Source organism: Hyaena hyaena, unplaced genomic scaffold, assembly GCF_003009895.1.
Source record: "Hyaena hyaena isolate Hyena2069 unplaced genomic scaffold, ASM300989v1 scaffold_373, whole genome shotgun sequence".
NCBI classification, from domain to species: domain Eukaryota; kingdom Metazoa; phylum Chordata; class Mammalia; order Carnivora; family Hyaenidae; genus Hyaena; species Hyaena hyaena.
In genome coordinates, this window is record NW_024081005.1 from 681,453 (window position 1) to 705,624 (window position 24,172).

At 37.4% G+C, this 24,172-nt stretch overlaps 1 protein-coding gene across 11 annotated transcripts in view; it reads right to left on the reverse strand.

The window, feature by feature from the left end:
• MAPK10 (mitogen-activated protein kinase 10) overlaps nucleotides 1-24,172 on the reverse strand; it is a 297,586-nt gene that overhangs the window by 105,997 nt on the left and 167,417 nt on the right. For all 11 annotated transcript variants that reach the window (XM_039250559.1, XM_039250564.1, XM_039250563.1 and 8 more), the window contains one exon: nucleotides 23,963-24,132. In XM_039250559.1, the coding sequence (XP_039106490.1) occupies nucleotides 23,963-24,132 (170 nt within the window). The remainder of the gene's footprint in view (nucleotides 1-23,962; nucleotides 24,133-24,172) is intronic.

Here is a 24,172-nt window from a genome sequence, read left to right on the forward strand (position 1 = left end):
TTATGAAGGAATTACTAAACCACCAAGAAAGTAATATAAATTTCATCCTTTTGATGATCCAGATAATCCAACTAAATGATCTGCTTTGTGCTTTTGTTTTAGGATCCAGAGCATTTCATTATCCCAGAGTCCAGTCTCCCTGTATTTGGGGAGAGTTGGATATTTCTGGCCACATGGACTGTCAGATATGTTCAGGATGAAGCCCATCTCTCAGGGCCATGTCACAATTCTCAAATAGGGCCTTAGGGGAAAAATATCAACTCTTTACTTTACACATCTATCTCTACAGGACCACTACAAAGTTCTACAAACAGTAAAAACAGAAACAAATTACGTTTTAAAAAGCTGGCTGTTTGTTTTTTCCTGGCAGAATACTGTTTTGCATATACCAGCAATACCAAAAGGCTGTTCAAATTCAAAGCAGTATTTTAATGAACATATTATTACTAGAAGAAATTTAAAAGTAGCTCATGGTCCTGAAAACTTTATGTTCCAAATATCAAATATTCTTATTTTCCATCCATTTCAATGAGTAAATTATAATACAGTGTATATTTTTAAAGCAGTGCTTTCAAAAACTCATAGTCATTGGAGTCGGACAATAAGAGTTTTAAAATTTCAGGGGCACCTGGGTGGCTCAGTCGGTTGAGCGTCCAACTTTAGGAACTACTAAGGAAGAGGAATATGCACTTAATTAGAGGCAGCTGATCTGAGTATGAACCTCAGATCTATCTGTTATAGGGCACATTCAGAATCAACGCAACATTGAAAAGAACAATGAATTGAAAGTCAAATCCTCTAATCGGCAAACATTCTCAATTTGAACCCCAGTTTTCTACCTGTAAAATAGGCAATTAGATGATATCTGTATTCTCCTCTATAACTTAAAAGTATATGATTATCCTCAAATATCTTCTTTTTTCTTTTTTTAATAGTTTATTGTCAAGTTGGTTTCCATATAACACCCAGTGCTCATCCCCACAAGTGCCCTCCCCCATGTCCATTACCCCTTTCTCCTCACCCCCACCCCATCTGCCTTCAGTTTGTCCTCAAATATCTTTTAAAACAAAGGTTTTCTTTTTTTTCTTAAAAAAATTTTTTTAATGTTTATTTATTTTTGAGACAGAGAGACAGAGCACGAGCTGGGGAGGGGCAGAGAAGAGAGGGAAACCAAATCTGAAGCAGGCTCCAGGCTCTGAGCTAGCTGTCAGCACAAAGCCTGACATGGGGCTTGAACCCACGAGCTATGAGATCATGACCTGAGCCGAAGTCGGACGCTTAACCGACTGAGCCACCCAGGCATCCTATCAAATATCTTGGATAATTATAAAACAGAAGATGAGAGAAATGTAAATAATAACGCTTATCCTGAAAACATTCAGAGCCAGGTTAAAAGCTCTATGCCTGTTCTCTTTCTGTCCCCCGTAGTATGATTTGCAGAGTTTGAACAAAAGAAAAACAAGAGGGGAACGGCTGGGTGGCTCAATTTGTTAAGTGTTTGACTTCAGCTCAGGTCATGATCTCACAGTCTATGAGTTCGAGTGCCACATCAGGATCTGTGCTAACAGCTTAGAGCCTGGAGCTGGTTTCAGATTCTGTGTCTCCCTCTTTCTTTGCCACTTAAGCTCTGTTTGTCTCTCTCAAAGATGAATACACATTAAAATTTTTTTTCTTAAAGCAAAACAAGGAGGGGAAAAGGAATGTAAGTCAGAGTGACTACTATAGTATGTCATTCATTTGTTTATTATTCATTCAATGAAGAGTTTTTTCAGTAGCTCTTGTGTTCCAGACGTGTGAAAGATCTTGGAAAAACAGGCTAGAGGAGACAGACAGGATGATTGCATCAGACTAGCAGAACACTAATCCATTTATTTATCATATAACTTATGTCACCTTGTAGCATTTCTTGAGAATCAATTGGCCCTAATCCATATAATGCAGCTGGCTGGGACACAATTTAGAGGGATTGAGAACTAAAACCTACACTGATTTAAACCAGTGCCCACAAGTCAAAGTCAGATGGACAAGAAAAGAGACTAGCTATCAGTCATCAGATCCAGAAACTGAAAGCTTACTGTTTCAGAGACTTATGATTTCTCCAAATCCAAATTCTTCCTCCTCATAGTTATAAGAACCTCCCTAGTTTAGATAGGCATATGGCATTTGGCAGAAAACGTATTTCCCAGGTTCCCTTGCAGCCAGATGTAACTGTGTGATTAAGTTCCGGATGATTGATGAAAGCAGAAGTGCAATATTCAACTTCTGGGTCATATCCTTATGGATAGATTGTTTGCTTCCCACTTACTATTTATCTCTTCCCACAAACTGGATTGTGACCCTTGTGACTTTAGCATGAGGCAAGAACAACATTGTCAAGATGCCTGTATTTCTGAGTCACCTTGTAGAGCAAAATTGCCTTATCCCTTGAAACTATATAGCAAGCTTAGAGCTTTATTGGAGAGAGAAGTATTTAAGCCACTGTACTTTGTGCATCTTTGTTAGAATATCTTAGCATATATCCTATTTAAAGCAGATATCTATAACTAGATCCTATGTACTAGACAAAATAATTTAGAAAGAGAGTGAGAACCATATCCACTTTTGCTTGTGACATAGCTTCAGCATCTGGAATGCTGCCTAGAACATATTAGGTGCTAAATAAATTAGTAAATTCAATGGAATAGAATAAAATAGGCGTAGGTTCTGATTTCAAGGCAAATCATTGCACTAGAAGGAGATAGATATTCATATTTTTAAAATTTATATATTGGGGGCACCTGGGTGGCTCAGTCAGTTAAGTGTCTGACTTCAGCTCAGGTCATGATCTTATGGTTCATGAGTTCAAGCCCCGCATCGGGCTCTGTGCTGACAGCTAGCTCAGAGCCTGGAGACTCTCTTCAGATTCTGTGTCTCCCTCTCTCTCTGACCCTCCCCCGCTTGCGCTGTCTCTCTCTCTCTCTCTCTCTCAAAAATAAATTTTAAAAAAAATTAAAAGATTAAAATTTGGGGCGCCTGGGTGACTCAGTCAGTTAAGTATCCAACTTCAGCTCAAGTCATGATCTCACGGTTCATGTGTTCAAGCCCTGAGTCAGGCTCTGTGCTGACAGCTAGTTCAGAGCCTGGAACCTGCTTCTGATTCTGTATTCCCCTCTCTCTCTCTGACCCTCCCCTACTCACGCTGTCTCAGAAATAAACAAAAAACATTTAAATTTTTTAAAAAAATTAAAATTTATATATTGGCAAAAGTTTAAGTTCTCCTGATAAGCATTTTATAAACTAAGGAAAATAGTTATTAAGTGCTAAGCTTGCTAAATAATAGGATGAAAATAGCATTAAATCTCAACTACATTTGTGCTATTATTGTGTTCCAAGTTATTAATAAATATTTTCTAGTGCATATGATAGGAGTTAGCAAGGTTCCTATGAAAAGATACCAAAGGTCCTTTTCCTTTTAGTGTGTTTAAAAGGGTTATTTTAATTTATGCACATAGACTCATTATGTATATATAGCCACACCACATGTACTTATAATTTAATTAAAATATTAAAAGACCTTGTATTCTAGTTAAATGAGGGTTGTTAAAAACAAAATGTTTTTAAGAACAACCATTATTTTAAATTCATTTTTAAATTACCATTTTATAAGGTTATTTGATCCCAGAAATGCTATTACTTTATAAGGCTAAAATTTTATATTATTCATTCAAATAAGGTACATAACTCATACGGGAATTTTAATGTTTCTGTATCATAAGGGCTTTCTGAGCAAAGAAAATTGGAACCTGGCTAAAGAACAAATATTGGAATTGAAGGGTGTATAAATAGAGACTTCTGGAGAGAAATGTGGTTATTTCAAAGCAGGTGAAACCCAGAACCACCTGTTTACCTTTCAAAGGATTGTAAAAGAGGGATCTTTCCTTTTTTTTCCCAGAGATCTGTTTTTACTGAGTATATTTGATCTCTCTCTCTCGTTCTCTCTTTCTCTCTCTCTCTCTCTTTCTCTGTCTCTCTCGTTTTTTCTCTCTCTCTCTCAGAAGGAGAAGCTGGCAGTTGTGCAGCAGTTCCTATACAAATTCCAAGATTCATAATTTCTTCTTGGTAGTGCAAAAGCCCCCTTGCATGTACATAAAACATTTGGCCTTGATAATATAGCCCTAAAAGCGGGGAAGGGTCATAGGTAACTGATACAGTTACTGCTGTGAGTAACAATATTCTGTCTTTGATCTAGAAACTTCATGTTTGCTTTCAGGACAAAATTAATGACAATAGGTATTAAAACAGGGCGCCTGAATGGCTCAGTCAGTTGCGCGGCCGACTTTGGTTCATGTCATATTCTCACAGCTCATGAGTTCAAGCCCGGCATTAGGTTCTGTGGTGACAGCTCAGAGCCTGGAGTCTGCTTGGATTCTCTGTCTCCCTCTTTCTCTGCCCTTCCCTGACTCTCATTCTGGCTCTCTCTGTCTCTCAAAAATAAACAAACAATTGCACGTATAGGTGGATTAGGAGGAACTTAACGGAGGACTATGGGGAGAAGAAGGGGAAAAATAGCTGGGGAGAGGGAGGGAGGCAAACCATGAGAGACTCTTGAATGCTGAGAACAAACTGAGGGTTGATGGGGTGGGGGGAGGGGGAGGGGAGGTGATGGACATGGAGGAGGGCACTTGTGGGGAGGAGCACTGGGTGTTATATGGAAACCAACTTGACAATAAACTATTTAAGAAAAAAAGATAATCAAACATTAAAAAATTAAAAAAGAAAATAGATATTAAAAACTAACAATGTGCTACAAAAGAAACAAAGGTCTATGAACACTGTTGAACAAATTGTACACTGTGAACATGTTAGCTGAGTCTCTGTATCTATTCCCTACCTGTTACCAAATTAATGGAAAGAAAAGGTATCGATGAGAAGGAGCTTTGACCAATGAGTTTCATTCTCCTCAAAGTATAAAGACACAGAAGTGGCAATTTTGCAAGAATTGCTCTGTGACTAATGCTCTTCTCTAACATTTCTCCTACTTTTCCTTTCAATTGCCTTTTCACATGTAGCTGCATAGTCAAAAGACTTCTTTGTCCATTCAAGTTTCCACCTCTATGGGAGAGGAAAGCAACATTAGTGAAGAAATATTACACAATATATCAAATAGGGTTCATTGTAAACAAAAGAAAAAAGGTTATCTCAACTTTGCTCTCTCATGGAGAATTATTGCATCTTTTCAAAGTTAATCCCATTAGGATATTGCTTTCTCAGAAATTGTTCTCTAACAAATACACTTTCCCTTTCTGGTATCTTCAGTTTGAGTCTCTGTTTTTCTCTTGGTGTCTGTCAACTGCCTGCTCTGTGTCCTTGTGTATTTCCAACTCTTCTCTTCCTCTTCTTTCTGTGTATCTGTCATCTATTTCTTGCTCTTTCTCTCTGTTTCTGTATCTCAGTCTCTATCTCCTCTTTTACTGTCTCTAGGAGTCTCAGGTCCTATCCATCTGTCCTCTCCACACACAAACATATCCAGCATCCAGCATTTCCTCTCCAATGGAGTACATAGGCATTCGTATCTTTTGAAAATATATCCCCTTCTTTTTTTTTAAATTTTTTTAATGTTTTATTTATTTCTAGAAGAGAGAGAGAGAGAGAGAGACAGCGTGAGCAGGGGAGGGTCAGAGAGAGAGGGAGTCACAGACTGAAACAGGCTCCAGGCTCTGAGCTGGAAGTCAGCACAGAGTCGGACGCAGGGCTTGAACTCACGAACCACAAGATCATGACCTAAGTGAAAGTCGGACGCTTAACCGACTAAGCCACCCAGGCGCCCCAATCACCTTCTTTACCCATGAGGCTGCAAGCACTTAACACCCAAGGGCTTTCCTTTGAAAGCCAATTTCACAGAAAAGGAGTCTGCATAAGAATTGAAAAAGTAAAATTGGAAAAATTCAGAGGTGGGGCATCTGGGCAGCTCAGTTACTTAAGTGTCAACTTCAGCTCAGGTCATGATCTCACAGGTTTGTGAGCTCAAGCCCCACATCAGGCTCTCTGCTGTCAGCACAGAGCCTGCTTCAGATCCTTTATCCCCACCTCCCTCTGCCTCTGCCCTGTTCACAGTCTCTCTGTCTCTCAGAAAATAAATAAAAACAATTTTAAAATTTTAAAAAAGACAAACTCAGAGATAAACCTTGAATAAAACAGTATCAAAATGATTTATTTGGCAAGTGCCAAATAAAATAAGACAGAGACCAAAGATTCCTTGACATCCTTGGCATATGGTTGCTGGTAATACGAGGGCCATTCCAGCAATGCGGTGTGCACAGAGGTGGATTCCAGTGAGTTGAGAGTGAATAAGAGATGAACAATTTACAGCAATAAATATTTATTAAGTGGCTACTCTGTGCCAGGAGCTGTGCTAAGCTTTAGAAATACAATTGGGAACAAGCCTGACAGTCTCTGCCTGTAAGGAGTATATATATCTAGTAGAAAATGAGGCAATATAAAACTAGTATGATGATGATTTGACAAAAGGAAATTCGGGGTGATATGGAAGCCTGTCAGAGGGTCACTGACCCTGGATTCAGGGGAATAATGAACATTTAAATAGGGCAAAGGCTGCAAATCCTGGTTCTCTTCCTCTTCTTGGGCACAGGGCCAAATGACATTTCCAGCCTCCTATACAATGAAAAGTGGCCATATAAATAAGTTCTAGTCATCAGAATATGAGCAGAAGGGAAACACACCGCTTCTGGGCCTGCCCAATAAAGGTGACTCCGTGCTTTTATGCACACCTGTTATTTGGTGATCTTGGATGCCACAGGTGGATATGGCGGGGTCTTCATCAGCCTGGCTCCTCACATCTCTGAACACAGCATATACCTTCCCCTTACCTCTCAGGGGAGACGTAAACAAAGCAGATTACCTTACCTCTCAGGGGAGAGGTAAACAAAAAAGAAATAAACTTCTAGTGTGTTTAAACCTCTGCTGGGCTTTTTGGTAGATTTATTATATCAGCCAGAATTATTCTAATGTATATGAATTGAAGGAGGTGAAGGAATTAGCCCAAGGAAAGCAAAGGCCTTTATAATTTATGTTTATGTGTCTGCATCCTGACTGGATAGATGGCAGGATCTTTGACCCTGTCCATCCAATTGTATACCCCTATGACTTAGCACAGTGCCTAGCATGAATCAGTCACTCAATAAATATTCATTGAATGAAAATGAATTAGTGAGTTACCTCAGGGATAAGGTTACATTTTTTTAAAATATTTTTATTTTATTTCTGAGAGAGAGAGAGAGAGACTCAGTGTGAGCAGGGGAGGGTCAGAGAGAGAGGGAGACACAGAATCTGAGACAGGCTCCAGGCTCTGAGCTAGCCGTCAGCACAGAGCCCGACGCGGGACTCGAACTCATAAACCGTGAGATCATGACCTGAGCCGAAGTCGGATGCTTAACCGACTGAGCCACCCAGGAGCCCCTAAGATTACATTTTTTTAATTTTTGGTTTTTCTTTATCAGATTATAAACAATCTAAACAACTACCATAATTTATATTTTCTTCTACTTTATTAAGCCCAGTCATTCTCCCCTTAATCTAGTAATGCTCCTCATATGTTAAATATATACCCAGTATTGAGTTTAGCTGTATTAATGGCATTCATGTCTGATTTTTCAACCTATAAGCCTAGTGCATTCTGTATGGATGCCATGAATATAAATTTATAATGACTATGTTCCCTCTCACATTTAGACACAGAAGAATTGAAGAGTATTTTTAGTGACTTTTCATCAAGTCCTTGGATTGCATTTTTTAATGACTCTTTTAGAACTTGCCATTTGTCCATGCTATTCAATATTATCAGATCAAATATGAATTGGTATAGCATTTAATAAATGATTTTAAAAATCAGTTGGGTTATTATAGTTGCATTTGTATCTATTTCAATACTAGTCTCTATTTTCAGTATTTTAAATTTTTTTAACGTTTATTTATTTTTGAGAGAGAGAGAGCAAGGAGGGGAGGGGCAAAGAGAGAGGGAGACACAGAATCCAAAGAAGGCTCCAGGCTCTGAGCTGTCAGCGCAGAGCCAAATGCAGGGCTCAAACTCACAAACCATGAGATCATGATCTGAGCCAAAGTCAGATGCTTAACTGACTGAAGCCACCCAGGCACCCCTGAGTATTTTGATTATTTATGTATTACTCCTGAAATTAGGGAGACACACTATTTATTAATACACGATAGATAGATAGATAGATAGATAGATAGATAGATAGATAGACAGACATAGATATACACATCATAGTTTGATGGATTTAACATGTAACAATTCAACATTTAAGGTGTTTTCATTATATGCCCCTGTACTTTTGAAGTCTTGAGACTAAAAGGATGAAATAGCCAGGATCTTTCTCCTAAGGAGATTCATCATTTAACAACAGATACAGACTTAAATAGCAATAAAAATATGAACAGTACCAAAAGAGATGTAAATATAGCATGTTATACCAATACAGGTAAGAGAGTAATTACTTTTGCTAAGCAGTAGGAAAAGTGAGTTAAAGTTTGACAAATATGGTAACCTTACAGCTGAAAATTGAAATGACTAGCAGTTTCCTAAGTAGAATGATAGACATGTCAAGACCATCTCAGGTGAGGGGAAATAGCTTCATATATATATATATATACACACACACACACATATATATATTCTGTATATATGTGTGTTTATTGGGAACAATGACTAGTATGCCATTTTAAAATACTTAAATTTTACTTTGTAAGTAACTTTACTCTGTAAACAATGTCCTAGATTCATTCCGTTGGTCCCAATTTCTCCCACTTTGATCCAGTTCTCTAGTGGTTCTTGAAACTTGCCTCCCTCTCTCACATAGAATCTCCCCCCCAGTAGGACTTGGAATTAGTATCTACCTCTCTAGCTCCTTTTGCGCTGGCTCTTCATTCCAACCTTGGCTTCAGGAGCTTTGGATTCTATTCCTTTACTGTCTTTGTGCTCATTAAACTATAAAAAGCAGTTCTCCATGTAAGCAATCCCTTCGAAACTGCCCATGACCCAGGTCAGGTAACACAAATGAAAATTAACATATATTGACTATTGACAACAGCCAGGCATTGTATTAACTAATTTAGAGTGCTTTAACAACTCTGTGCATACATATTTCTGTCAATCCCACCTGAGGATGAAATAACTGAGGTCACACACAGGTAAGACCTAGCTGAGATCCCAGCCAGGATACTCCGGTTCCAGACTCTATATTCTTAACCACTATGTTGTGCTGCTCATTCTATGCTGTCCAGTTCATCCAATTCCAAACAAAGGGCAGGTTTTGAAAATTCCCAGCTTGAAAATGAACGGAAAACAGACATTCAAGAAGAGTTTGATGAATATTGAACATTTCCAAACATTACAGAGAAGTAAAAAGTAAGAGCTGAGAAAGAAGCCAGTGGATTAATCATTTAGGGAGTCATGGTAGCCTTCCAGAACATCTTATTCCATCAGAGGACTGATGGTGATAGAACGGGCATCTCCTTTCTGTCTGAAAGGAGAACTCACATAGTATGTAGCGGTACAAAATTCAGACTACTGTAGTCAGAAGTGTGATGATGAGGGAGAGTTAGAGATGTAGTTTGAGGGACAGGCACATCCTAAATAACTCTCATAATAAATGAGAATTTGGTGGGAAATCTTCTAGAAACAGGGGAGAAGAAGGTCCTGGAGAACAGGAAGCAGGTGATACAAGATAGAGAGCAACCCCTGGGTCCCAGGAGGAAGGGATGGAACTGAGAATACAGGTGGGTGGCCAGCCTCCAGGCAGAGAAGACTGTAGAGGACAGAGTTAGGAGGTAGAAGGGGAAACTGGGAGCTCATACACCTGAAGACATCTGTTGTTTCTAGGAGCGAGGAGCAAAGGCCTTCTGTTAAAACATGGTGTGGGAGAAGTGGACCTGGGAGCTGGGAATGCCAGTTGTTAAAGGACTGTCACAGCCACCATGGGAAAAGAGATAAAGAGCTGATGAGACACATAAGTAAAAGGATTGCAGCAACAAGGGCCCAGCTGAGGATGAAGCTTATAAACTTATAATGGAGGAAATCGGCATGATTAAGTGATTTCACAAGCTGAGTTCTGCCTTCCAGCAGTACGAAAAACAGCTGGTTGGGCTGATCTGAATGGGGATTTAGAAAACAGGGAGCTGCAGAGGACAAAAAGGAAGAACATGAAGAGTAGCAGAGACTGTCTTTGAAAATCATTTTCACGGTTCCAGGCTAAAGACAAAAAAGGTAATCCAGCAGGAGAATGACGGGCTCAGAGAACAGGGGGGCCTTGAAAGACTCACGTCCATAAGGAGATGCAAAGGGAGGTGAAAGAAGGAACATGGTTAATGTGCCAACAATTTGGCTTATAATCTTCCTCTGCTCCTTGATTCTTTCAATTACCTTAGGCATCTTAAGCCACCATGCCAGTGAATTACTTAACATTCTAAGTTTGCTAGATTTTTTGATATACTAGTTACTCTGCACATTACACTTTTGCTAGTTAAACTGAGTTTCCCTCATTGATCACCTGGCAATCTAAAATTCATTCATTCTGTATCCGCCACTAGCCCCATGGTGGGTGTGTGACCAGGGAAAGGCAGCTCCTCTGGGTAAAGGGGACCCTCAGGGCACACTGCAGGATGGTGAGGGCAGGCTGGAGGCCCGCCCCCACAGGCTCCTCCATCCAAGTGCCCTTGTCCAGGACACATATTCCCAAACCAAATTTTACAATCCCAAGTGGGCCCCAAAAAAACAAAATTTAAATATATTTGGCATTGCATCTCTCTGGTTTGGAAGTAAAAGCTTGACTTTTATGAATGGACATATTAAAATCTTCTGTGGAAAATATTTTCAGTGATAAAAAACAAATGTAAGTATAAATAAGGAAGAGCATCACTAAGAGAACTTGAAAGTACATGTTGTTAAATAAAAGAAACCCCATGTCAAATGAAGCAGCTAAATTCCATCTCTGATGGTAATTTAGACTCCCTCCTCATACAGAGAAGCTTAAAATGCAATGGTTCAATGCTGGATTCATAACTTTGGACATGTAAAGTGAAACTCACTTGACAAGGTCAAATATTTTAAATAAATTTAACAAATCTGGGAGTAGAAGGCAGAACAAGGAAATGATAGGGCTGTCACTCAGACTTCCAGACTGAAAGATGTCTTCCTTTGTCCTCAGCTCCCACATTGAAATCCATGATAAGCAAGACGACACAGACTCTATAAACAGAATGTGATGCTGTAATGGGCCAGAAGCATGACTTTGGAGAGAGAGAGGCCAAGTACCTTCCTTCTGAGCTTTATAAAAAGCTCTTCTAAGCATTAGTATTTTTAATTAAAATATTTATAACACTAACTTGCTCTTCTTTTGTTTTTTGCTTTTGTTTTTAGCCATCAGAGTAGCAAATGAGAATGATTTCTGGAATCTGAGGAAAAGCAATTGCCATTTGTTATTTAGCATAATTTAACCAAAGATTTTGCTCCCTTTCTAATAAGGAATGTTGGCTCTTAAGATGCATTGGCTAGTGCAGGATTAGCCTTTAGGTATTCATATTTAAATTAGTTTATTTGTAAAAATATAACCATGGATGCATTTTACTTATTTGTTTTCAATTTAAATTTTTTTATGTTTATTTATTCTTGAGAGAGAGATGGAAGGGAGCGTGAGCGGGGAAGGGACAAAGGGGAGAGACACAGAATCTGAAGCAGACTCCAGGCTCTGAGCTGTCAGCACAGCGCCTGACATGGGGCTCAAATCAAACTGCAAGATCATGACCTGAGCCAAAGTCGGATGCTTAGCCCACTGAGCCCTCAGACGCCTCTGGATGCACTTTAATTCTAACAATTAATCAGGACTTATGCACCTGGAAAAATAGCACACAGATGATAAAGTGCTTTTATTTTTGCAGTGAAAATATCTATCGAAGCCTTAGCAGATAGGTCCTTAAAGAAATAAGAATCAGTCTCACATAGCCATTTAATCTTTCTTTTAGATTAAAGTAGACTGAAAATACACACATACATACACACATACATTCATAGATAGATATATAGATAGATAAATAGATAGATAAAGTTTACTAATTACTTCTGACAAGGACCTTAGCATTTCTATCAATACATGATTTACAGAGAAGATTCAACCATCTATAAGTAAATTATTATCTCTGGAAATTTAAATGACTATATTTCCCCTCTGCCAAGAAAAATGCTTCTAGACTACAAGCTCCTGCTATCAGTTTTCCTATAGGGACACAAATTAATTATAAATTTATTAAAGAATGACAGATTCAGAATAAATGTCCATAATAAACTCTAAAATCAAATATAATTTTTAGGATTATACGCTACCAGTGCCTTCAGTTTCAATTTTCACCTGACAATTATATATTTATAAATAGGAACACATACATACTTATTAATACATAGAAACATTGATTATATACATTTTTTATGTAAGCATACTGTCATTAAACTTCTACATAGTTTCTCAAAGTTCCACATTTTCTCTGTGAAGAAAAAAGGGTGATATTTAAAAATTTTAGTTGTCAGTGGAGAAATACAGCAAATATGTATTTGGGGATTGTACAAAGGGTCAAGGGGCAAAATGAGGGGAAAAGATACAGTTTCTGTCCTATTGCACTGGACCAGTGCAACCTCATACCTCTTACCAATATAAAGGCAATATTTGAAGCTCATTGTTCCTTATATCAACAAGGTTACAGCTGAGGGTCTAATTGTAAAATTAATGGGAAGTAACAGGGAGATAAAATGTGCTGATATTCCAGATGTGGATCGGGATAATCATCTCCACTGGTCAGGGGCTAACTGGAAATGTGTGATTAAGGCTGCGTCATTTAGCACAATGGTTCTTTAGGAGCTCTAAGAAATGTGCCTTAGGACAGTGAGTGATGTTTCCAGAAACCAAATAAAATCATCATTCGAGACCCACAGATCCAGTGTTTTTTGTGTTATTCAGGAAGTCTGAAACTTTGCATCAGTACCCTGGATGATTTTACTCATTTTCCTTCATACCATCAACCTCACAGCCGCAAAACTCTTCTATCTAGTCTGTGCTTAAAGATGGTTAGCTGGGTCTGTGTAGCCACACTCCAAAATTTAAAACTAATATTTAAAACTTGTATAAATATTGTAAATAATCTGGGTTAACTGAAGCTCAAATGAAAGATAGGAACAAAATGTTCCGATATTTCTTTGTGAGACTCACAGAACAGTAGTAAACAGTATATGTTCTCAACTAATAATGTGAATATACTATAAATAATCTGAAAAAACAGCTGTTACAACCAGCCATCTTCCTGGATTATGTAAATTTACCTGTTGTAATTTTCCACTGATAGAAAAGTGTAACATTAAGTCTACCCTCCTTGAATCATCTCAGTCATGACAATGTCAGACTTAAGACCATTTCGTGTATCTAGTTTGTTTTATACTGTTTGAGTCCTGTGAGATACTAATAAATCCCCATTTTACAGATGTATAAACCAAGGTTCTAGACACTGAAAATTAAATACAACATTGATAAAACACAATGGTAAATCCAATTATCTTAAGGCATAAGTATATTTGTAACTATAGTGACTGAACATGATGATATAAGGTATCTCAAAGTATCTGTAATTGAACTGATAATATTTAAATGTGCAAATATTTTACAGAATTCAAAGAATTTATTTACTTAATTTTCTTTTGTTAATAATTAGCAATAAACAGATATTGAATATCTTTCCATCATCTGACCTAACATTGCCAAGTTTCCATCTCTTTTGTTCTGGTACATTTACAAGTATTCCCTAACCTTTGCCAGCCATTTAGGAAAAAAAAAAATTGTGCTATTAGTTCAAGGGTGATTAAATCAATGTGTGCATGGAATAATTCCAATTCATCACTAAGATGAGAAAAGCTGTTAAAAGCATCAGTGACTCAATAGTGTCTTTTTCTTTAATAAAAATGAGCACATTAAAAAGAGGACTTACAGTAAACCATTTTTAAGTATTTAGAGGCTATTATTATTTGAAGAAGTTTCCATGGACAGTGATTACTCTACTAATATGGTTTGACTTGGCATTTTATATACATATATATGGTAATAATATTAAAATATATATAGTTGATAATAATTATAGCATAGATGAATCCATTGGATTAACATGTATGTATTTTATATATATATTATATATTATAATATAAATTATATATTGGTTATATATTCATTTTGTGTATACATATATGGATATGTATCTAAATTAACAGAGATTAATACACTGGATTATTTGCAGAGCATCTTATAACTACATTTATTTCAACTTTAATTAAATGCTATCCTTTAGCACTAATTGGAATTTCATAAGGATTTAGTTAACATAAAACGTATCATCTTATTTCTAAATATATAATTTTCTAGGCACAGGTTATTTTCCAAAAAGCCACCCAAAGTCTTCGCTTTTGTCAGTATTAAGCTTTCATCTTTTATATAAATATCTTATAAAAGATCGCCTTGCAAAATTGGATTGGGACTGCTTACAAGTTGATTATATGCAGATGACAAAGAGAACAAGCCCGAGAAGGAAAAGAATATGGTCTTATTCCTTCACATTTGAACTATACAATCAGCTCTTTCCAGTTAAAGAGCAGATCAGCTTTGGCAAGTCTTCTCTGCTTAAGCTTGGTTGCTGAGTTTTGCCACCACTTACACTGTCAGGTTGAATCATCTTTGCAGAAAGAAAGAAACTTCGATTCAGGTCATAATTTCACTGTTTGTGACTTGGAGCCCCACATAGGGTTCTGTGCTGACAGCTCAGAGCGTGGGGCCTGCTTCAGATTATTATTATAGTGATTCGACACTTGTGTGTGTTGCAAAGTGGTCACACAATAAGTCCAGATATCATCTGTCACATTACGAAGCTAACACAATGTTATTGACTATATTCCCCATGCTGTACATTACATCCCCATGACTTACTTTAAGACTGGAAGTCTATTTCTTAATCCCCTCCTCAGATTTTGCCCCAACCCTCCTTTCTTCTGGCAACCACCAATCTGTTCTCTTTATCAGTGAGTACGGGGTTTTTTTTGTTTTGTTTGTTTGTTTGTATTAGATTCCATATGAAGTGGAAAAACCATGAAGTATTTGTCTTTGAATTCAGTTTGCTAATATTTGGTTGAGGATTTTTGCATTTATGTTCATAAGAACATTGGCCTGTAATTTTCCTTTTTTGTGGTGTCCTAGTCTGGTTTTGGTATCAGGTTGATGCTGTCTTCATAAAATGAATTTGGAAGGTTTCCCTCCTCTTCAAGGTTTTGAAAGAGTATGGCAAAGATAGGTATTAAATCTTTGTTCAGCAGAATTCACTAGTGAAGCCATCTTGTACCAGACTTCTATTTGTTACGAAGTTTTTGATTGCCGATTCAATATCTTTTACTAGTAATCAGTCTCTTCAGATAGTTTAGTCTGGAAAGTTTATAAATTTCTAGGAATCTATCCATTAGTTCTAGGTTGTTGGCATTTAATTTGTTCATGATAGTCTCTTAAGATCCTTTGTGTTATCAGTTGTAACTTCTCCTTCATTTCTGATTTTATTTACTTGAGCCTCTTTCTTTTTTTCTTGATCAATCTGGCTAAAGTTTTATCAACTTTGTTCATCTTTTCAAGTAATCAGTTCTTTGTTTCATTGATCTTTTCTATTATTATTTTAGTCTCTATTTCAGCTATTTCAACTCTGATCTTTATTTTTTTTTTAATTTTTTTTATGTTTTATTTATTTCTAGGAGAGAGAGAGACAGCGTGAGCAGGGGAGGGTCAGAGAGAGAGGGAGTCACAGACCGAAAGAGGCTCCAGGCTCTGAGCTGGCAGTCAGCACAGAGCCCGACGCGGGGCTCGAACCCACAACCGCGAGATCATGACCTAAGCGAAAGTCGGACGCCTAACCAACTAAGCCACCCAGGCGCCCCAACTCTAATCTTTATTATTTCTGTCCTTCTACTAACTTTGGGCTTCATGTGTTTTCCTTATTCTGGTTCCTTTAGGTGTAGTTAAATTATTTATTTGAGATTTCTCTTGTGACTTTTTTTAAATGTTTATTTATTTTTGAGAGAGAGAGAGAAAGAGAGAGAGAGAGAGAGAGCACGAGCAGGTGAGGAGAAGAAAGAGGGAGAGAGAGAATCCCAAGCAGGTTCTTCACTGTCAGCACAGAGACCCAACCCAGGGCTCCATATCATAAACCTTGAGCTCATGACCTGAGCTGAAATCAAGAGTCAGACACTTAACTCACTGAGCTACCCAGGTTCTCCCTCTTGTGAATTTAGGTAGATGCTATGAACCTTTCTCTTGGAACTGTTTCTGCTGCATCTTCTAGATTTTGGTATGTTTTATTTCTGCTTTCTTTTGTCTCTAGACCCCACAGTTTTCTTTTGTCTGACCCCGCAGTTGTTCAGAAACAAGTTGTTCTACCTCTTCATGTTTGCAGTTTTCCCAGTATTCTTCTTATAATTGATTTTTAGTTTCATATCATTGTGGTCAGAAAAGATGCTTGATATGATTCAATCTTCTTGAATTTATTGAGACTTGTTTTGCGACTTATTATGTGATCTACTCTGGAGAATGTTCCATGTGCACTTTAGAAGAATGCGTGTCCTGTTGCGTTTGGATGGAATGTTTTATAAATATGTTAAGTCCATCTGGTCTAATGTATACATTTAAGGCCTATGTTTCCTTACTGATTTTCTGTCTGGATGACCTATCCATTGATAAAAGTTGAGTGTTAAAACACCCTACTTATTGTATTGTTTTCATTTTCTGCCTTTAGTTCTATTAGTATTTGCTTTACATTTTTGGGTGCTCTGATGTCAGGTGCATATGTATTTACACCTGTTTTATCTTCTTATTGGAGTGACCCTTTTATCATCAGGTAATTCTCTTCTTCTTCATCTTTTATTACAGTCTGTTTTAAAGTCTATTTTGTCTAATATAAGTATTCTTACTGCAGCTTTCTTTTTGTTTCCATTTGCATGAAACATCATTTTCTATACCTTCACTTTCAGTCTGTGTGTCCTTACATCTGGAGTCTCTTATAGGCAGCATATAACTGTACCTTTTTAAAAATCCATTCAGCCATTCTATGCCTTTTGATTGGAGAATTTAGTCCATTTACATCTGAAATAATTACTGATAGATATGTACTTGTTGCCATTTTGTTCATTGTATTCTGGCTGCTTTTGTAGTTCTCTTTCTTTTTTCTCTTGTGGCTTGATGACTTTCTTTAATATTTTGTTTATATTCCTTTCTTATTTTATTTTTCATATATACTATACATTTTTGCTTTGTGGTTACTATGAGGCTCACACATAACAGCCTATTGATATAATAATCTATTTCTAAGTCAGTAGCAACTTAAATTTGTGCACATTCCAAAACTCTACACTTTCACTCCCTTGACAATTTATGTTTTTGATGTCACATTTTCTATCTTTTTATTGTGTGTGTCATCTTTTATTGTATGTAGTTTTAGTTAATTTTACTACTTTTGTCCTTTAACCTCTTTAAGTAGATTTATAAGTGATTAATTTACTACCTTTTCTACATATTTACCATTTCCAGTGAGATTTTCACTTTTATACGTTTTCTTGTTATTAATTTTTGCCTTTTTTCAGCTGAAAGAAGTCCCCTTAATATTTCTGAGGCAAATTTGGTAGTAGCTAACTCCTTTAGTTTTTGTTTGTCTAAAAAACTCCTTATCTCCTTTTCAAATCTGAATAATAATCTTGACAGTTAGCATTTTTTTTCTGATTGAAAGTTGTTTATTTTTTTTTTCCTTTCAGCACTTTGAATATATTGTGCTACTCCCTTCTGGCCTGAAAAGTTTCTTTTAAGAAATCAGCTAATAGCTTTATAGAATTTCCCTTGTATGAAACAATTTGTTTTTCTCTTTATGATCTTAAGATTCTCTCTTTAGCTTCTGACAGTTTAATTATATGTGACTTGGAATATAATGCTCTTGGCTTCCTGGTCCTGGATGTCTGTTTCCCTCTGCAGGTGAGAAAGTTTTCAGACATTATTTCCTTAAAGAAGCTTTCTGCCCTTTCTCTCTTTCTTCTTCTGGGACCCCTACAATGTGAATGCTATTCTGCCTGAAGTTGTCTAGAGGTCCTTTAAATTATCTTCATTTATTTTTTTTTTTCTTTTTGCCCCTCAGTCTGGATGAGTCTACTGCTTTTATCTTCCATGTTGCTGATCCATTCTTCTATTTCATCCAGTCTGTTGTTGAAGACCCCCATCCCGGCCCCAGAATATTTTTCAGTTCAGGCATTGTACTCTTCAACTCTGTACTTCTGTTTGGTACCTTCTTATATTTTCGACCTCTTTGTAAAGTTATCACTATTTTCATCCATCCTTGTCCTGAGTTCAGTAAGCATCTTTAATAATCATTATTTTGCATTCTTTATGAGTTATATTACTTATCTCTGTATCACTGAGGTCTTCTTCTGAAGTTTTGTCTTGTTCTTTCATTTAGAACATATTTCTGTTTCCTCATCTTGTTTAACTGTGTTTCTATGTACTTGACAAAACAGCTACTTCTTTCAATCTTCATCCATCTTAATCAACCTTGCTCTAGCTTTTGGGTTTCTTGAACCTTTGTGATTGTCTAAACTGCCTGAGGTAATCTTGATATAGCCCATAGTTGAGGGTATGCCAAGACTTTTCAGTGATCCAAGGAGAGGAATCTCATTTAGCACCTGGTTTCAGGCTGATGGGAGCCAGACCCTCAGGCAGCAACTTTTAAATTATGCAAATATATACGGTCCTATGGGACTGCATTTATAATACCTGTTGGCCTTTAGACCAGGAGATCTGGAGGTATCCCTGGGTGAGTTGCAGTTGGGATTCCAGAAGAACGTATAAGCTACTTTCTGAAAAGTCCCATTGAACTGAGCTATAGTCAAGGGAATATGCAAGAATGGTGTCTCCTTGCTTATGTTCCCTAGGAGCATCTCCTAGACCTCTAGATGTGTGGGAAACTGGAAATCTGTCCATTAGGCTGAAGCTTCAGGCTAAGTAAATAGATCTTTTTCATAAGAAGACTAGAGTTGTGAATCAGTCAGCTGTGTTCCTCCCTGGGGATGGTGGCCTGCCAAAAGCTGTCTTTCTGATTGTTACAGTCCCATTGAGCTCTGAAATGCCAGTCCTCTTGGCCACCAGGGTCAGGTGATCAAAAGATGTCCCCTGTGTAGACTGCACATGCCCTCTGGCTTTAACAATGTAGCTGAAGAGTGCGATAGGCAAAGTATGCCTGCTAGCTTCAGAAAGGCAGCAGGAAAATGTCTTGTTTACGCATGCCTGCAGGCTTCAATGATGCAGCAAGAGAGAGCCCTGTCAGTGTAAGCACTAGCTTTAGACTGAGAGTAGAAGGATGTCATAACTGCTTGTACTTGTCTACCCCAGCCAGGAAACAGGAAAGAGTTACAACTACCTGTGCTCTCCAGTTTCAGCAAGTGCTATAATTGCTTACCTCAACCTGTCCCAGCAATGCCATATGCCATTTCCAAGCTCACCTGCTTGTGCTAGCAGGCTGTGTGAAGAGTATAACAGTGGCATCTGTTAATGCCTCTGTCTCCAGGGAGGATCTCAATTGTCCCCCACCTTTCCAGCCAATGACCTCAGACCAGCAAGTGATTCTCCTTCACATATAAATCTAGGTATTTTTCAAACTGCTCGTTATTCACCTGGTCTTAGGAAGAGCAAGAGGGTAGCCTTCCAGGAGGGGAACCTCAGTTTCCTGTGACACTCTGGGATCCCCAGACATCAGCCCCATTAGTGTTCCAAACCAGACATTCTGGGGGCTAATCATTCTGGTAGACATCCCAGGGACTAGGGTGCCCGATGTGGGACACCAGCCCTTTGCTCCTCTGGGAGATGTGCCTATCTGACGAGATCCCTCCCTACTATATGTTGCTGCACTGGGGGTGGGGTTTTTCCAAGGTTGTTTCTCTGCCTCTTCCACCATTCTCGATGTGGTCCTTTAACTCTTTGTTGTGGAGAAGAGTTTATCTAGTTTTCAGATCTTTTCTAGAGGGAAATGATCCCGATGTAGGTGTAGACTTAAGAGTCCATGGGAGGAGGTCAGTTCAGGACCTTCCTACACTGCCATCTTGGACCCTGCTCAATCATTGCTTCTTTCTGTTCCAATAGATTATCTTTTTCCTCAGAGGTAGAAAGGAAATTTTCGTGTCTTCCCAAATATTTCATATTACATTTTATTTAATGATTTTCAGTAATGACACTGTTGGTCCATCCATAGTGAATGAAAAAATAGCATAGTAGTGATTAATTCCTTTTGAAGATATTTTGGTATCATTTGTGTGTTCCCCTGAGAGTAAATAAGCAATGAAGCAATCCAAAGAGAGCAAAGAAAGTATAAGAGCCCAATAATAATTTAAGGTCATTGAAACAGTAGAAATGAGAATCCATGTCACATATATGTACCAATATGCCAACATTTGCACTTGAAAAGTAATCCTTCTTACACAAACACACAAAATTTTATGGTGACACATGCAAACAAAAATGGATTCCTCCGTGTTTTATTTCTGCTTGTAAAGAAAATAAAGCAAAATAAATGAATCATCTGTTTCAGACTGTCTGCCCCACATGCCCAGAGTCCCCAGATATTCCCACTTTCCAATTTCTCCCAGTCACTATACTCAGAATTATATGGGAGATTCAAATTACACAAATTTGAGTTTTTAGGAACAGAGAAAAGGTCTGTGGATTTTAGAAACATATCTGAAAATGGATGTGTTTGATGTAGGGGAGGTGGATAAACTCACCAGTGACAAAAGGCAATAAAAAGGAAATTAAAACGTTGTAGAGAGGACAAATTAATACAAGAATAGATATTCAAGAGAAATAGCACATTACGACCTGAGTTGTGAGATAAAGATATCTTAAAGCTAGATTGAAGAAGAGAGTCAAGGAAGGGACAGCTATATTCATGTCTAGAAAGGAATGTGCTGGAATTGTGGTGTCCTGTACACATGGTAGAGTAGTGAATTGGAAGATGAGAAAGAAGAATATGCCATCCTATTTCTGGCCCTTCATCTTGGTTTTTGCTAGCTTTACTTCCGTCAGCTGTAACCCAAAAACTAATAATAATCCCAGGAAACTCCAAGGCTAGCATTTTTAAATTCCGGTGTCCTTTCTGACTAATTTGCATAAATTTTACAAATTTATTGTGAAACTGGATTAAAAATTCTACTCAAGGACACTTCATTTATTGAAATCTATTTCAGTTAGTATACCTAAGAACTAAGATGATTTCTGTCCTGTACAAGGAAAAATAGAGGCTCAAAATGTCCAAAAAAATACACCACCAAATTTTTAGTAGATTTTCAAATATTTCTGGTACAGTCTGTTAACTTCTCGAGAAAAAATGCTGTTTTGAGTCTATTTTTAAATCATTAAGGTCTATCAGCTTCTTTTCACTAGTGCCCTTGCTTTCTGTGGCAGTTTTATTTAATGGAAAATAAATCACAATGAGTATTTCAGCACCTGAACTGAGAAATGTAGGAAAACTTTCTCATGTTCTACAATTTTCTTTAAAGAAAGGTAGCCAGAAATTCCTCTGCTCTCTCCATCTTCTGTTTCTCCTCCTTCATAAGAATTTTTCTTTTTGTCTTATTTTCTATTTCATTTTGAAAGTTGTTCATAAATGCAGTGATATCCCAAATGGGATTCCTACTCCCCAGGTAGAACGCAAGACATCTAGTAGAATGCAGAAAATATAAACACAAATTGTAATGTAGAAAGGAAATTAAAATTACTAATATTTAATAAACAAATACTGGTCTCTCGCAAATACAATTTATTCCTCGCCCCCTAGCAGTTGGTTACATATTACCTAGGGTAATAATGCTTAAAAGGAAAATAGAAATTTCATGGTTTGAGAGGGATTGACAGAGGCAACCTAAATTCCTTTCTCTGAAAACATTATAGTTCAGTGTGCCTGCTCTAAGAGATTTATCTTAATAGTAGAATCTTTACTATACCAACTGTATTAGTATTGCTCCCACAACAAACCACCACAAACTTAATTACTTAAACAACACAAATTTATTATGTGGCAGTTCTGGAGGTGAGAAGTCCTTACATGGGCCTCACCAGACTAGTCAATATGTTAGCAGACTGGTTCCTTTCTGGAGGTGTTAGAGGAGAATTTGTTTCCTTGCTCATTTGGGTTTGTTGCAAGATTCAAATCCCTGTGGTTGCATGACTCTAATGAAGTGTCTATTTTCTTATTGATTGGCAGCTGATAACCATTCCCAATTTCTAGAAGCCAGACCATTTCTTGACTCATGACCTTCTTCCTCTAGCTTTAAAGCCAGCAAAAATAAAGCAAGTGTCTCGCATGTTTTAAATTTCTTATCTCTCTTTTCCTATTTCATCTCTCTGACCCACTCTTTTGCCTTTCTTTTCCACTTTTTAGAGGAGCGCCTGGATGGCTCAGCCGGCTGAGCGTCTGACTTCGGCTCGGGTCATGATCTCACTTTTTAGAAACTCATATGATTAAATTGATCTCTCCTGAATATTTCAGGACAATCTACCTATTTTAAGGCCTTCACTTTAATCACATCTGCAGAGTCCCTCTTGCCATGTGAGATAACATATTCAGTTTTTTTGGTGATTAGAGTCTGGGCATCTTTGGGTGACCATTATCCTGCCTACCAAGCCATGAAATTACTTTGTTCCACAAAGATGTTCAACTCATACCTGCAGCATAGTTAACAAATAAATAAAAACCAAAAATAATAATTCCTTTAGCTGTAATGTGTTTGAAATGAAAGGTTTGGTCTATTGCTAAAAATATTAAACTGTTGGGGTGCCTAGGTGGCTCAGTCGGTTAAGCGTCTAACTTCAGCTCAGGTCATGATCTCACAGTTCATGGGTTTGAGCCCTGCATCGGGCTCTGTGATGACAGCTAGCTCAGAGTTCTGTGTCTCCCTCTCTTTCTGACCCTCCCCTGCTCACGCTGTCTCTGTCTCTCTTTAAAAAATAAATAAAACATTTAAAAAATATATCAAACTATTTCATTCTTCAAACTGCAAAAACAATTACTGATTGACATAAGGTAATCACTAAGTAAATTTCAATGAAGGCTTTGCTATATTTGATAATGGGATTTAAGTGGTAGTAAATGATTTAGTGAGTACACCGACCATGCACAGCTGCCATTGACATTGACTAAGCATTGAGACTGAACTTAAAACCAGTTATCAGAATGAAGTGAATACTTAAACCTTATGTCCACACAAAAACCTGTACGTGGACATTTGAAGCAGCTTTATTTGTAATTGCCCAAACCTAAAAACAACCAAAATGTCCTAAAGTAGGTGAAAGAATAAACTGTGGCATACCTAGACAATGAAATATTCAATAATAAAAAAAAATGAGCTATCCATCTATGAAAAGACATGAAGGAACCTTACATGCATATTACTAAGTGAAAGAAGCCAATCTAAAAAGGCTACATGGTTTGCCTCCCTCTCTGCCGAAAAACAGAATATTAAATACAGAGAAAAAACTGGTGGTTTCCAGAAGGGAGATGGGTCAGGGGCTAAGTGAAATAGGTAAAGGGGATTAAGAAGTACAAAACTCCAGTTATAAAATAAAAAGTCACAGATGAAAAGTATAGCATAGGGAATACAATCAATAAGATTGTAGTAATATTGCTTGATGATGGATGGTGAGTACACTTTCATGGTGAACACTAAGTAATACATAGAACTGTTGAATATGTTGCACACCTGAAACTAATATAACAATGTATGTCAATTATACTTCAGTAATATATTATATATATGTTATATATATATATATAACATATATTATGTTAAATCCATTCCACTTACCAAACTATTCCCTGAGCCCCAGAGCCAATAGGCTTTAAATTCTGGTAGCGCTTGAGAACTGTGAAGGTTGAGTCTCCCACTTCCACACTGTAGAATTGGTTGTCAACTTTGCTTTTGCTCATGTTGTAATGTTTGGCAATATATGACACATCCACTTGTTTATCGAATCCCTGTGAAAAGAAGAACAGTACAAATGTGAGACAAGCAGGC